Source organism: Heloderma suspectum, chromosome 6 (genome assembly GCF_057233095.1).
Source record: "Heloderma suspectum isolate Gila_16-S chromosome 6, 16-S_ref, whole genome shotgun sequence".
Lineage (NCBI taxonomy): Eukaryota > Metazoa > Chordata > Lepidosauria > Squamata > Helodermatidae > Heloderma > Heloderma suspectum.
In genome coordinates this window covers 91,452,501-91,468,014 of record NC_139463.1, presented here as the reverse complement: position 1 = coordinate 91,468,014, position 15,514 = coordinate 91,452,501, and the positions used below count along the sequence as shown (strand labels likewise).

The following is a 15,514-nucleotide window of genomic DNA, read 5'->3' as shown; positions in this document are numbered from 1 at the left end:
GCTGGGTGTGTTTTCGCCCAAGAAGTGTCAGCTAGCCGCTGACACAGTTAGATGCCCGTCCTAGTTACCCCTTTGCAAATATTTCAATAAAGGTGGCCCAATTTTCAATGCAAGCTTGTTGTCTGTGTCTTCTTTGACCCATCTCCGCTTGCGAATGGAGCATTCTCGGTCATGGGCTCACAGATGAAGAGCACCCTTGTGACTGACATTTGTGTTGTCCCTTCAGTACGGGCCTTTAAGAGGGCCTCAGATACTTTTATTTTTATTGCTGCCTTTCCTTGAGGGAATTAATGGCTGTGTGATTCAATGCAGTCTTCATAAACATCTGCTACTGTAGATAGAAAGCTGGACAGTCAGAAAGATATGTGACATTCCTTTTTCAATTAACACAATATAATTTGTCCTAAAAAAATATCATGGCCTATTAATTCTCACGTGCACTGACTGAACTGTGCCTATATTAATTAATATTAATGTTGCATATTACGGGTTTATCAACTGGAGATTTCATACAATGCTCTATGATGCACATTCTGCTAATACTGAAGTGGTCCTGTGTCTTTTCCTTTGAAACTGCATTTGGTACTTCGAGCTAAAATTGCTCATCCCAGCACTAATTTGGGAATGTTCAGAAGGAAAACACATACTGAGTTTCCCAGATTCAGTTTGCAATGTCTCCAGTGAAAAGGATACAGAAGTATATTACAGGTCAGACCCCTGTGTGAGACCTTGGACTGTGCCAATAGGATTGGACAGAACTGTCCTAGATGGACAGTGGTAACACAGATAACATATTTTCAAATATTGTAAGTCAGAGTTTTCTGAGAATTTCCTTCAGTACAACTACACCCAAAGAACCCCAAACCTGAACTTTAAACACGAAAAAGTGTTTAAGAGATTGGAAATGTGAACGTGATGTTAAAATGAGAAACAATGAAAAGGGGATTATTTATTTATTTATTCCTTTATTTATTTATTTATTGAAAAATAATAAGCAAATTTTATGAAGGCAATCCTCAACCTTACCCCAAATTTGCTTGTTCAGTGGTTTTCCCCCTCATTAACTCTTCTCTGGTGTTTAACTGCGGTCTTAGGACAATGAGGTAACATTTTGGGGAAAATATGCAACCAAGCAAACCAGCAGTAGAAGCTAAGATGGAAAAGATCTCCACAGCTACCATGTCTTTCCCCTTGGAGCTGAGGTAGGTGGGAACAAAGGATAACCAAACACTGCAAAAGACCAACATGCTGAACGTTATAAACTTGGCTTCGTTGAAGCTATCAGGCAACTTCCTGGCAAAGAAAGCCACGGTGAAACTGATAATGGCCAGAAAGCCCATATAGCCCAGAACACAGTAAAACATATTGGTAGACCCTTCATTACATCCCAGTACAATTTCTCCAACCACTGAATGCATGTTGGCATCTGGGAATGGGGGAGAGATGGCCAGCCATACAATGCAAAGGCATGCTTGAATAAGGGAGCAGGAAAGAACAATGGAGTTGGCCAGTCTTTTCCCCACCCATTTCCTGACCTTGGAGCCTGGCCTTGTGGCCATGAAAGCCAGAACCACAGTGACGGTTTTTGCCAGCACACAAGACACAGCCACTGAGAAGATGATGCCAAAACTAATTTGTCGGAGAAGGCATATTATCTTTCCAGGTGGAACGATGAAGAGAAATGTGCAAAGGAAACATAGCAGGAGGGAGATGAGGAGAGTGTAGGTGAGGTCCCGGTTGTTGGCTTTGACAATGGGAGTGTTGCGGTGTTTCAAAAATGTTCCTAGCACCAGAACTGTGAAGAAAGAAAAGGAAAGAGCCAAAACAGTTAAACTGATCCCCAATGGTTCTTCATAGGACAGGAAGGTTGCTATTTTGGAAACACATGAATCCTGGTCTTTGTTTGGATATTGATCTTCTGGACATTGATCACAGTCATCCATATCTGAAAATGAAAAGAGTTATTTTCAGTTTCCCAAGCTTGTTTTTATTTTTCTTCTCATACAGATTGCCCAATACTGAACACTTGAATGATTTTAGGGGATTATGAAGGCAGTACTATCCGAATGGGTTTCGAATCTCAGTTTAAGTCCTGTTGTCTATAGGGATGGTGTGGGTGCCTGTTTCAGTCCGGGAGTCCAGCGGACTGCCTGTACCCCTCAAACCTTTCTCACCAAGCCCCTGCCACTACTTGACACCCCCCCTGCACTTACCGAGCCACCAACGCTCACCTGGGCTCCATCCCCCTGTGCACAATTACCTAGGGATGGCGGATAATTTCTCCCCAAATCTTCGGGGGGCCGAGTGCCAATGCATTCGGTCCCCCGAAATCGGCGGTGAAATTCTCTGCCACCCCCTTGCCACCCCCCCCGGGATGGGACTTACCTTTGGCGAATGTCCCTCCTGGAGGCGGGTCCCGGTGGCGGTTCGTTGGGTTTTCGGCGGGGGAGGGTGTGGCAACCGGTCTTTCGAGAGGCTGCCGCCTCCGCCATTACAAGTAAAGTTAAAAAAAAAAAAAAGTAATCTGTGATAGGCTACGTGATGATTTATGCAGCCTATCACGGCTAGATTTCCAAAGTCATTGCGTTGCCCTTATTTTCGCCGTAGTCTACATCTTTTATTTTAATTTTAATTTTATTTTAATTTTATTTTTAAATTTACATAAATAAGGAACGCAAATGGCGGCGCCCCATGGGCACCGCCATTTGCGTACGCGCTTTATTATTTTTTTTCAAAGTCACCCGTGATAGGCTACATAACGATTTACGTAGCCTATCATGGCTGACTTTGGAAATCTAGCCGTGATAGGCTGCGTAAATCGTTATGTAGACTATCACGGGTTTTTGTTTTTGTTTTTTACTTTTTATTTCATGGCCGGGGAGACAGGGCGCTTCTCCCTGGCCTGAATTTCGGGCGGTCGAGACGGGGCGCCTTCCCCCCGGCCTGAATTTCGGCTGGGCGAGGCGGGGCGCCTCCCCACCTGGCCTGAATTTTGGGGGGAGAAGCGAAACGCCTCCCCCCCCCACCGTGAAGCAAGCTGCGGGACAAGGTAAGTCCCTTTCGTACATCCCTACAATCACCATGTTGCAAAAAAAAAAAATGGCAATCGCAAAAATGCACACATAGACGTATATGCAAAATGGTGCTATGAATTCCCCACATGTGCAAAATTGCAGGCATAAATAGACCATTTTAGCAACACGGCAACATGTAAATTGCCATTCAGTAGGACAGGGCTTGGGTAACTGTGGGAAGTTTGGTGAGTGGATGTGGGGCTCAAGCACCGTTCTGGGGGTGTGTGAGTGGCAGCAGGGGCTAGGTGGGTGCCTGGAGAACCCAGATTTGGGGGGGGGGAATACATATCTGAAATAGATACAGATTGTCAACTATGATTCATTTATTTTATTGTTTTTATTGTTTTTGTTACTTCTGGTTAGTTACCCTTATTTGTGTGTGTGTATATGTGTGTGTCTGTGTGTTTGTGTGTGTCTATGTATACCACTGGATGTCTGCATCCCTACTGGGAGTCTGCAACCCTTGCTTCCCAGAAGAACATCAAGCCAAGGGGGAGACCAACCCAGCTAACAGTATTTTGAGGGCTGCAGGCTTCCCACACCTGCCTTAGACTCACATAGACTCACATAGAGTTTATTAACTTAAATCAATGGAGAAAAGAAGGAAATGGCATTTTAGGTTCCTCAGATGTTTATATTCTCAGGATATTCTGTCAGGATGTCACTAATGCCTGTTTATTATTTAAGGAGTTATTGTTGAAATAATTGTTTACAAGTTATTTGATAACTTTTATCCCTGTCCCATTTTTCCAAAATACAATTTGACCCTGACCCATCTGCCTAGATCTTGATACTAATAGATGGCAGTTTTAGACTGACTGTACTTGTGTAATCTCGAGTTTTGTTCATCTAAGTCTGTAGACAGATGGTATTCATCACCACTGAAAAATCTAAAGTGCTACAGATAGGGTCATTCTTTGGGGTGGGGTGGGGGCAAAATCTGGATCCTGCATACAAACCCTGTAGTCTGTCTTCCACTTGGATGGCTACACAGATCTAGCATGCATCTTCCTCAGGTTCATAAGGTAATTCTGCACATTACAGCTCTTACCTTTCTGACTTGACATTTTTCCTTTGGGACATGGGAGGCAATCGTAACAGCAAATCTGCTTCCCTTCCTGCTTTTGCCTGAAGTAACCAGGGTGGCAGCTTTCTGTACAGACAGACAGAGGCAATGCCTCGTTCATAAACAGAAAATAAATAGACTATGAGCATTGAGAACATATGTATGGAAAATTGTAGAAATGGTGGATCAACAGTTAAGAAAATTGGCTGCTGACACTGCAAATCATGAAGTAATACAGCTCTCCAGCAAATAATTCTACATTTATAATGAAACTTGACATGTACGTGTCTGCTCAGAAATGAGCCCTATTTATTTATTACATTGATATCCCACCTTCCTTTCATCTTGCAAGGAACCCAGGGATGCTTACATTGTCCTCCTCCTCTCCATTTTATCCTCACCACACACCCTGTGACGCAGGTTAGGCTGAAAGGCAGTGTTTGGTCCAAAGTCACCAGTGGGCTTCATGACCAAGTCAAGACTAGAACCTGGTCCCCAGAGTCCCAGTTGAACACTCCAACTGATACACCATAGTGGCTCTCAATCAGATATACTCTGAGGTAAATTCCTTTGCAAACTCCAAGAATCAGTGCCATTGAACACTGTGGGCTTTCTCTGAGTACATATATATCTGAGACTGTACTGTGACTAACAATAATGTATCTTTAAATTCTATTTATTTCCATAGGATTTTTTGGATTCACATCAACATTTGTTGAATGCTGAGGGGCATATTGTATAATGGCTCAGCTATCCCTGCTTTGTGAGATTTTAAATTGCTATCTTGCTTGCATCGGAGTCAGAGTCTAGGTGGTCAGACTGGTAACTTAATGCAGGCTGAGGCAGAAAGAAAGGATATAGGTTTCCCAACTGCTTATATTTTCAGGCTATACTGTCAGGATGTTGCTAACATTGGTTCATTGATCAATTCTTCAAAATAATTATTTACAACTTATTTGATAACCTTTCTCCCTCTCCTATGTTTCCCTTCCAATGTTATATATATTACCAAAAATAAAGAATTCAGCATGTCAAAGTGCTTAGCACTTTCAGTGGAAGCTCAGTTTGGACATCAAACCAGAAATTCATTTGAAATTGGAATGATCCCCCAATTACCTGCAGTCAGAATCCTACCTGATTAAAGCCGCCATGCCATGTGATGGCATTATCATTAATGGTCAACATCTTGTCTGCAAACACCTGGGGATCCAGCTTTCCAACTTTCACTTGATGAAAGGATTGGTTTGGGAATGTGACCCAGTTTGTGATATCAAACTCAGCTACCAATTTCCCATGCTGGTCAAAAGAAATTTCATCCCCAGCACTGTTGTTAAACACTACTCTTTTCAGAAAGGGGTGGAGCTGGGTATCAAAGGAAAACACAAGGGTTTGCAAATAGATACCATGGATAATGTATTTAACCATCTTAACCTGAGTGAGACCATGTAGCCCAGTACCTCTTACATACATGGCAGCAACTCCTGAAGGTCTTATGTGTTGGTCTCTCCCACTCCTGCTAATGTTTAGTTTAATGAAATGAATGGATGTACATGCCATCCTTCATCAAAATTTGATTCCAGGATGGTCCACAATGCTACAATGAATAAAAAATACTTCCCCAATATAAACATAAAACACAGAGTTTAAAATAGCAAAGAACAAAAAGATCAGGTATACCAACTGCACATTACATTAAGTACACAGTGTGCAGCTGACTCATCTCTTTCTTTTTACTCTAATGTACGTGTGCATGGCCCAAATTTGGATTGGGACCACAGTGCAGCCAGAGGGGAGGATAACGCATCCCCGGTTACTGTTCGCTCCCCCCCCCATTTAAGAGTTGAATAAACAAAGTTAAAATGGGGGTCATGACAGGATGGTCTTTGAAGTGTTTTAAATCATTGTTCCCCATATTGAATTAAGTGTGAATGAATGGACAGAATGGACACTAATGTTGCTGTTGTGACAGTATGTCTTGTGCCCACCTTTTCATGCAAGAAATCCTGGCTGGCTAACACAAAACACCAGAAACAATGAGAACTTCGGTTGGTACCAAATCAGGTTTCATAGATGAGCTTCTCAGCTCTCACAGCTATAGATGTCATGGTTGTCGAACTGGGGCTCAAAGCCTGGCAAGAAATCGCCAGCTTGACTCACTGAACACCAGTCTGCAAATCCCTTTGCTTTCCCGGCTCATCACGCGCTGAGCTGGGCAAGGGCGCGGCGGCCCACTTCCTCAAGAAGCCACCGTTTTGTGGGGAAATCGCAGCTCATCCTTGTTCTAAACATCCATCTGCAACAATGGCAGCCATTAAGGGGTCAGTTGTGCAAGGTACAGATGTAAATGGACCATTTACGCCAGTAATTTTGTGTAAATGACCTAGGGATGGCGGAGAATTTCTCCCCGAAACTTCGGGGGACCGAGCGCCAACGTATTCGGCCCCCGAACAAGTTTCAGGGAGAAATTCTCTGCACCCCCGCCCCCCACACCCCCCCCGGGACGGGACTTACCTTCGCCGAATGTCCCTCCTGGCGGCGGGTCCGGCCAGCGGTTCGGCGGGTGTTGGTCCTGGGCGGGAGCGGCAGCCGGTCTTTCGACCGGCTGCTGCCCCCGCCATACCAATAAAAGAAAAAAAAATGCCCCCGTGATAGGCTACGTGACGATTAACGTAGCCTATCACAGCTAGATTTGCAAAGTCAGCCGTGATAGGCTACGTAAATCGTCACGAAGCCTATCACGGGTGACTTTAAAAAAAAAAAAGCGCGTACGGATAATGGCGGCCCCCATAGGGAGCCGCCATTCCTGTTCCTTATTTGGTCACTGTAGTCTACGTAAATCTTTACGTAGACTACGGCGAAAATAAGGGCAACGCTATTTGCGTTGCCCTTATTTTTGCTGTAGTCTACGTAAAGTTTTACCTAGACTACAGCGACCAAATAAGGAACGCGAATGGGGGCTCCCTATGGGGGCCGCCATTAGCATACGTGCTTTTTTTTTTTTTTTAATCACCCATGATAGGCTACGTGACGATTAACGTAGCCTATCACGGCTGACTTTGCAGATCTAGCCGTGATAGGCTACATTAATCGTCACGTAACGTATCACGGGGGTGTTTTTTTTTTTTTTTAATTGAGTTTGCGGCCGGGCGAGGCAGGAAGCCTCCCCCCCGGCCTTATTTTCGGCCGGGCGAGGCGGGAAGCCTCCCCCCCCGGCCTGAACTTCGCGTGGGGAGCAGCAAAGCACCTCCCCCCCACCGCAAACAAGCTTCGAGGACAGCTAAGTGACTTTCGTCCACCCCTAGTATAAACCAACCCAGGCAACCTAAGACAATGGTTCTAGAATGAAGCCTAGGTTAATCCACACATGCAGATATTTAGTCCAATCTTGAGATCTTGGTTGGTACCTCCATGCTACATGGGTCAAGGCCTATTAAATCCAAGAGTCATCACATAAGTTCAAGAGTATGCCCAAAGTAACACTACACAAACACACACACACAAAACCACAGAGAGAGAGAGAGAGAGAGAGAGATACAACCATAGTTTCCACTTTGTCATCTGTATGCTACATGGGCAAGGCACCGAAAAATCCAAGAGTCACGATCAATCCAAGGCAGCAGGCACTCTGGGCTATCGAAGATAAATAATCCACCATGAAGAAAAATTCAGGATCTTTGAAAACTATACCAATCCCTTCCATGGCAGGTTCGTATTTCTTAGTGGTTCACAAATCAAACAGACTATTCAGATGAAACAGACTAAAGTCCTGGTGAGAAGTATTTATCACAGCCCAGATGGAGGGAAGTCACAAACATGAAGGGTTACAGGCAATATACTATGGACAATAAACTGTGGAATTTAAAGATGATATCCCTAGAAAAGGGAGCTAGCCTGGTCATCTGCTTCAAAGCAATGGTGGGGCTGCAATAACACACCTCCTAATGATCTAAGTGACAAGGGAACTTAGCCCACAAATGAAACCTACACCAAACTGTAGAGCCCACTGAGCCCCAACAGGGAATTACATTGCACATGGAATTGCACATGATTTCCAATCAGAGAGTGTACATTCCTTGAACGTCTCAGACCCCCAAAACATTTTTTTTTTTTAAAAAAGCAGACATACATTTAACAACAACGGCAACACAATTTTGGTGAGCTGCTGTTTCATTCCTCATACCTTGAAATGGAGTGTGTTCCTCTCCCAGTTCTAGAGCCCTTTCCTCATGTTTACTGTTTCATCCCCTACTGAAAGTAATGTTATTAGGGAGATCCAGATTACGATGGGAGTTTAGGAAGAGAGATACTTACCACTTAAATGTGTAATTATTAGGAGTCTTTTATATGCATTGCCTTACCTAATTCCTTAAAAAAGAAGGAATTCTTACTTAGTGGCCAAGATTTTTTTCTCAGTGGCCACACTGGCCAATGAAATGAACTAATCACATATATATAATTCAAAGTCAGGGGTTAGTTGGTCATCCTTTTTTTACTGTCTTCCCACTGAGCACAGCTGACATCTCATGAAAAAAGACTTCTTTGGAATGTTCTTGACATGCAGATTCCATGAATAACCACAGTTTCCATTATAATTCCAAGTCGGGGTATAGTTGGTCATCCCTTTTTGACTGCCTTCCCGCTGACCACGTATCTTGAAAAAGACATCTTTGGAAAGTTCTTGACATGCAGATTCCATGAATAACAACATTTGTCATTATAATTCAAAGTTGGGAGTTAATGTCCATAAGGCTTGCTTGCTTGCTTGCTTGCTTGCTTTACTTATTTATTTATTTATTTATTTATTTATTCATTCATGAACGAGGCTATTTTCTATAATAATGTACTTTCAGTTTTATTTTTAATATCAATAAATGTCAAGTACAAATTAAACAAACATAATTACTTGCAAATTGGAGCAAAATGAAATATGAACATCAAAAAAGTCTCTCTGTACCTTTATAAACACAGCTGCAGTCTAAAGTACAATGATATGTTAGTAGCATACAACCTGTAAGGAAGGGATTAACACAAACGTACACTTAAAAGCAGCCCAGTCAAGGTTTAGTCATTGCTCAGAAAGGAAGTCTTTAGCTGTTAAAGTAAACAAAATAACATTCATATAGTCCATACAGTACTAACATGCCTAGAGGTCAAACGCTTACTGGTAATAGTAACCAGCAGGCAAACCACAAGTCTAAGCATGCCTCATGACACAATGCTAATTCTACCCCTCCTGCCCCAAGAGAAGAAGCTTTGCACCTGCACTTGGATGCTGCCATGCCTGCCTCCAAAAGCCTACATATAGGGATGGTGCAGGCACCCGATTCAGCCCAGGAATCCGGCAGACCGCTTCTGAACACACCCCTGAGCCCCGCTCGCTGAGGCCCTGCCCCTACTTGCCCCCTGCCTGCGCTCAGCGAATGGCCTGCACACACCCCAGTGCCCTCATCAAGGTTGGTGGTCACCATTTTTGGAGGAAGAAAATGGTGATTGCAAAAATGAACAAATTTGTGAACGCATGAAAATGCGCATTTTTGCCAATGTGCATATTTGTGTATGTGCAAAAATGTACATACACAAATATGTACAAAAATGTAAAAAAACGCACATTTTGGCACACACACAGTAATGTGTAGGGATGGGCGGATTCCCTACCTACTGCTCTGGAGGGGAATCGGCACTGGGGGGGAGGCGATCTGTCCCTCCCCTCAGAATCCTCTTCAGCTGGCTCCACCCCGCACCGATTCCACAGAGCCAACTGGTGGGTCCGCAGAGTCGCTGTGGGCTGGATACAGACGAGGGGGTATTCCGGAGGAAGGCGGAGGTAAGTGCTCTGTTCTGCCATGAACAACTGACTCATTGGGGTCCGTGGCAGAATTATCCACCATCCCTACTAATGTGTGCCTTTGCAAAAATGTACATTTCATGCATGAGAATATGCATACAAAAATGAGCATTTTAGTGCTTGCCATATTGCTTTATTTTTAAATGGTGACTGTGGAGCTTGACGAGTCTGCTGGGGTAAGTGTGGGCTGCTTGCCGAGCACAGGATGGGCTCAAGCGCAGTCCAGGGACCAGTGAGTGAGGACAGGGACCAGGCGGGTTTACGGAGAATCCGAACGGGGATGAACCCATCCCTACCTGCATATGAAAGCTTTTGATGACAGCGAAGCTGGGGCAGAACTTGCATTGGCTAGTTACTTAAACTAGCCCAGGCTAGGGATGTCACAGAATTCTGCCACGGATCTCGGTGAGGCCAAATGCCAGTGCATTCGGCCCCCCAAACTCCATGGCAGAACGGCCTGCCCCCCCGCCCCCCCGCCCCCCCGTGGATCCCCCCTTGGACGAGACTTACCTGGGGCAGATCTTTCGGGCGGCGACATATTTACGTAGGTTAAAATGGTGAATCAAAAAGGGACGCAAATAGCGTCCGCTACGCTATTTGCGTTCCCATTTATTTTCGCCGTCATAGTCTCCGTAAATATTTACATAGATTAAGACGGCAAAAATGAGGAACGCAAAAATAAGGAGCCGCCATTTGTGTACACAGTTTTTTTCTTTTTTTGTTTCCCAGAGCCCTACGTGGCCAGAAATCTGGCTGCGGGTGGCTCTGGCCTGGCTGGGCCTGGCTGGCTGCTCCGCGGAGATGCCACGGAGCACAGCTGGCTGCGGAGGATTCTGGGGGGGAGGAACGGATCGCCTCCCCCTCGTCGAGGATTCTGGGGGGAGGGACGGAAAGCCTCCCCCCCCCACCATCAACATAATCCGCGGAAAGGTAAGTGACTTTCTTACATCCCTAGCCCAGGCATAGGAGGCAGAATGTATCTGTTGGAATGCATCCTGCAACTAACATTAACAGGTTTAATATTGGCAACCAGGTCAATGTTTGCAAACACTGTGATGCCTCACTTTTCAATGACACATTGTCACTTCTTTGATGCCAGGGCAGGAAGGTTTCACTACCACTACTACTGCTCATGGTTCCAGACTTCATCCGCAACATTGTCACTGATCATTGTCTGATTGTATACCCTAATGGTAAGCAGTGCTACAAGGTGTCCTACATGGAGAGTCATGGCGACCCTTTGGTTACCCTTTGTTGCTCTTTCATGATGAGGCTGGATAGGGCCCTGGCATGCTGCATGTTGCAGCCAGGCAAACCAAGTTGGCAACTGTCTACCTTCACCTATCTTCTGCCACGGACAAGTCTACATTGCCATGAATCATGTGTGCTCACTGGCAAACCTCAAGATTCAAGCCATCAGTGGATGAAAACAAGGACGTTACAGTGGCCACCCTGGAGTTTGCACCAAGAACATTGTATTGAAGGATGTTTTGTAAAGATAAAAGATGTAACACTTTGTATGTTTCAATAAACGCAGTTAGTTTAGTTAAACCTTTCACTAGAATTTATTTTTCTCTTCGAACTGTGGAATGGATGGGGGGGAGTGCAACCCTGTTGGTTCTTTTGGACCTCTCCTCAGCTTTTGATACCATCAACCATGGTGTCCTTCTGGATCATTTATCTGGATTGGGCTTGGGAGGCACAGTTTCAAAGTGGTTCTGGTCCTTTCTGGGGGAGTGCTCTCAGAAGGTGGTGCTGGGGGACTTCAGTTCTACCCCATGTCTGTTAGGCTGTGGGGTGCCACAAGGATCTATCTCGTCAGCCATGCTTTTTAACTTCTACAAGAAACCACTGGAGCAAGTCATCTGGAGGTTTGGGTTGAAATGTCATCAATATGAGCCTGATACTCAGCTCTACCTCTCATTTTCATCTGCACACCTCAGGGAAGCTGTGGAACCTTTGGACCAGTGTCTGGAGGCTGTTTTGGGATGGATGAGGGTGAACAAGCTGAAGCTTAATCCAGACAAGATGGAGGTAGTGTGGATTGGCAAACCAACTACTTCAGGTGGAGGTTCACAACTGGTCATAGTGGAGGTTGCAGTCCCCCTGAAAGACCAAGTGCACAGTATGGGAGTCTTCCTGGACTCTGAGCTAACCAGGGAAGCCCAGGTGGCTGCAGTGTCCACGAGGGCATTTTACCAACTTAGGCTGGTACCCCAGCTGCAGCCCCATCTCGAGGAGACGGCCTTGCCTCAATTATCCACGCACTGGTGATGTCCAGGCTGGACTACAGCAATGTGCTGAACATGGGGCTGCCTTTGGAGATGGTTCAGAAACTTCAGCTGCTGCAGAATGCATCTGCCCCAGTATTGGTGGGAGTGAAGAGGGATGTACGAAAGTGACTTACCTTTCCGCGGATTATGTTGAGGGTGGGGGGGAGGCGTTCCATCCCTCCCACTGGGATCCTGGCCGGGTGGGAGGCGCTCTGTTCCTCCCCCCCCATAATCCTGGTTGGCCGGCTGTGCTCTTTTTGTGTTTTTTATTTTGGCACGTCTTAGTCTACATAAACATTTACGTAGACTAAGACGGCAAAAATAAGGGGAACGCAAATAGCATAGCATCTACGCTATTTGCATACCCTTTATTTTTGCCATCTTAGCCTACGTAAATATAAAAGACTAACATGTGCCAAAATAAGGAACGCAAATGGCGGCAGCCACGCCCGCCACCATTTGTGTACGTGCGTTTTTTTAAATCAGCCGTGATAGGCTATGTAAATCTTTACATAGCCTATCACAGTGTTGTTGTTTTTTAACCTGGAAATGGTGGCAGCGGAAGCCGGTCAGAAGACCAGCAGCCGCCGCCGCTGCCGGACCTGCAGCCACCAGGAAGATCTGCCCAAAGTAAGTCTCATCCCGGGGGGTGGCGGGGTGGTGGCAGGCCATTCCGTCACCGATTTTGGGGGGTCGAATGCACGGGCATTCGGCCTCCCCGAGATCCGTGGCTGAACTTTCGTACATCCCTAGGAGTGAAGTAATCTGATCACATAATGCCTATACTGAGCCAGGCTTTTAAGAAGGCATTGAAAACATATTATTTTACCATGGCCTTCTCTTGATATGCTTGTTGTTCTGGCTGTGTTTGCTCTTGTTGTTTAAACCAAGACTTTAACAAACAAATGAACGAACAAACAAATAAATAAATTTGCAGGTAACCAACTTGTACTGCAATATTATTGAGAATTACTCTTCTCTAAATGCACTACTTACATATGTCTTATAATATGAGTAAGTTTGCATACAGTTATGATGTAATTACATGTCTTTCCCAGGTCTTTTTTTTTCATTCTGCACTATGGGGAAATATTAACCAGCTGTACTGTATTTTTTAGCCCTATATTAATGAAAAGCATAAACCTTTACACAGAAAAGGAGGGAAGCCCCCAAAATATATTGCACATAGGAAATGGCCTACCACTAAGTTAGACCAGTGGTCCATCTAGACCAGTAATGTCAACATTGAATGGTAGCACGTCTCCAGGGTTTCAGGCGGGAATTATTCCAGTGCTACCTGGAGATGCTGAGGACCAAACCTAGGACCTATGCAAAGCATGTGCTCTACCACTGAGCAATGGCCCCTCCTCTTCATGGCCCATCCCATCAGGGCATGTGATGTGGCCACCTTGCTGAAACTAAGCAGGTCTGGTCAGTGTCAGCATTGGAGACGACATTGGAACCCCATGAATGTAATAAATACTAAAAATACAACAACAACAACAATAACAACACTTTTAGAGATGTGAAAAACCAAGAAATGAAGACACCTATTCCTTACCCTTACATGTCAAGTTGGGTTGTACACACACACACACACACACACACATGCACACACACAAATATTAATACAAGTTTAGATGCAATTTTGATAGAAACTTTCATTCAGAAGAAATGGATGTGATGAAAGTGAATAATGATCTACTTCAGGAACAGTTGTATTTGAACATATGGGGAATGACAGATGTGCAATGGACACCAGAAAGAGCTGAGATGGAAACGGTCTCCTAGTCCTACCCTTATGTCATCAGGTTGTCATATGCACTTCCTTATTCCTGCATCTAGGGGTGGACGAAAGTCACTTACCTGTCGTCGAAGCTTGTTCACGGTGGGGGGGAGGCGCTTCGCTGCTCCCCCCGCGAAGTTCAGGCCGGGGGAGAGGCTTCCTGCCTCGCCCGGCCGAAATTCAGGCCAGGGAGGAGGCTTCCTGCCTCGCCCGGCCGCGAACTCCATTTTTTTTTTTAAAAAAAAAAATGCCCCCGTGATAGGCTACGTGACGCTTAACGTAGCCTATCACGGCTAGATCTGCAAAGTCAGCCGTGATAGGCTACGCTAATCTTCACGTAGCCTATCACGGCTGACTTTAAAAAAAAAAAAGCGTGTATGCTAATGGCAGCCCCCATAGGGAGCCGCCATTCGCGTTCCTTATTTGGTCGCTGTAGTCTACGTAAATCTTTACGTAGACTACAGTGACCAAATAAGGAATGGGAATGGCGGCTCCCTATGGGGGCTTATCCGTACGAGCTTTTTTTTTTTTTTTTTTAAAGTCACCCGTGATAGGCTACGTGACGATTTACGTAGCCTATCACGGCTGACTTTGCAGATCTAGCCGTGATAGGCTACGTTAATCGTCACGTAGCCTATCACAGGGGCGTTTTTTTTTCCTTTTATTGGAATGGCAGCGGCGGCTTACACAATCCTCCTCCATTTTATCCTCACAACAACAACCCTGTGAGGTTGGCTGCCGCTCCCGCCCCGCACGAACACCCGCCGAACCGCTGGCCGGACCCACTGCCGGGAGGGACATTCGGCAAAGGTAAGTCCCGTCCCGGGGGGGGGGTGCGGGGGGCGGGGCGTGCGGAGAATTTCTCCCTGAAACTTGTTCGGGGGGCCGAACAGGTTGGCGCTCGGCCCCCCGAAGTTTCGGGGAGAAATTCTCCACCATCCCTACCTGCATCCCACAATTCAGATACAGAAAGAATTCAGAGAATAGTTGCTCCATGACATTGCATAAACATTAATATATTTGTAGATGGTGGAGACAGGGAGAAGTATGAGAAAGTGAGGTCCTGAAATGTTGGTAAAGAATATATATATATATATATATATATATACACACACACACACACACACACACACACATATACATACACACACACACATGGACCCATAACTCAACTTAGCATTTATATAGTCAATCTAGTTAAATAGTCCCATATTTGCCTGCTGAGGGCTTTACCTGCCATGGCTGTTGATCTTGGAGATTCGGTCTCCGTTCAGTCACCGTTGCTCTGTGTTTGTGTTGGCCTGACGAAATGGCATGTAAAGCATGTGCTACTGCATAAACTGCATTATATATATTGTAGCTATGGCCTGTCATGCTCATTTCAAAGGAAATCCCAGGAAGACTCTCCAGCTTCTCCTCCCCCGTACAGGTGCCATCAGCTTTCTCATTATCAAATGGACTTGGAAATAC

General features: G+C 45.2%; 1 protein-coding gene across 1 annotated transcript in view; it reads right to left on the bottom strand.

Moving 5' to 3' along the window:
* Positions 1 to 988: 988 nt before the first annotated feature.
* Positions 989 to 15,514, bottom strand: part of LOC146341813 (vomeronasal type-2 receptor 26-like) — a 16,322-nt gene continuing 1,796 nt past the window's right edge. Inside the window, exons 2-4 of the mRNA XM_084807700.1 lie at positions 5,275 to 5,502; positions 4,126 to 4,252; positions 989 to 1,945 (exon numbers count right to left, since the gene is read on the bottom strand). Coding sequence (XP_084663826.1) covers positions 1,023 to 1,945; positions 4,126 to 4,252; positions 5,275 to 5,502 — 1,278 coding nt within the window. The 3' untranslated portion in view covers positions 989 to 1,022. The remainder of the gene's footprint in view (positions 1,946 to 4,125; positions 4,253 to 5,274; positions 5,503 to 15,514) is intronic.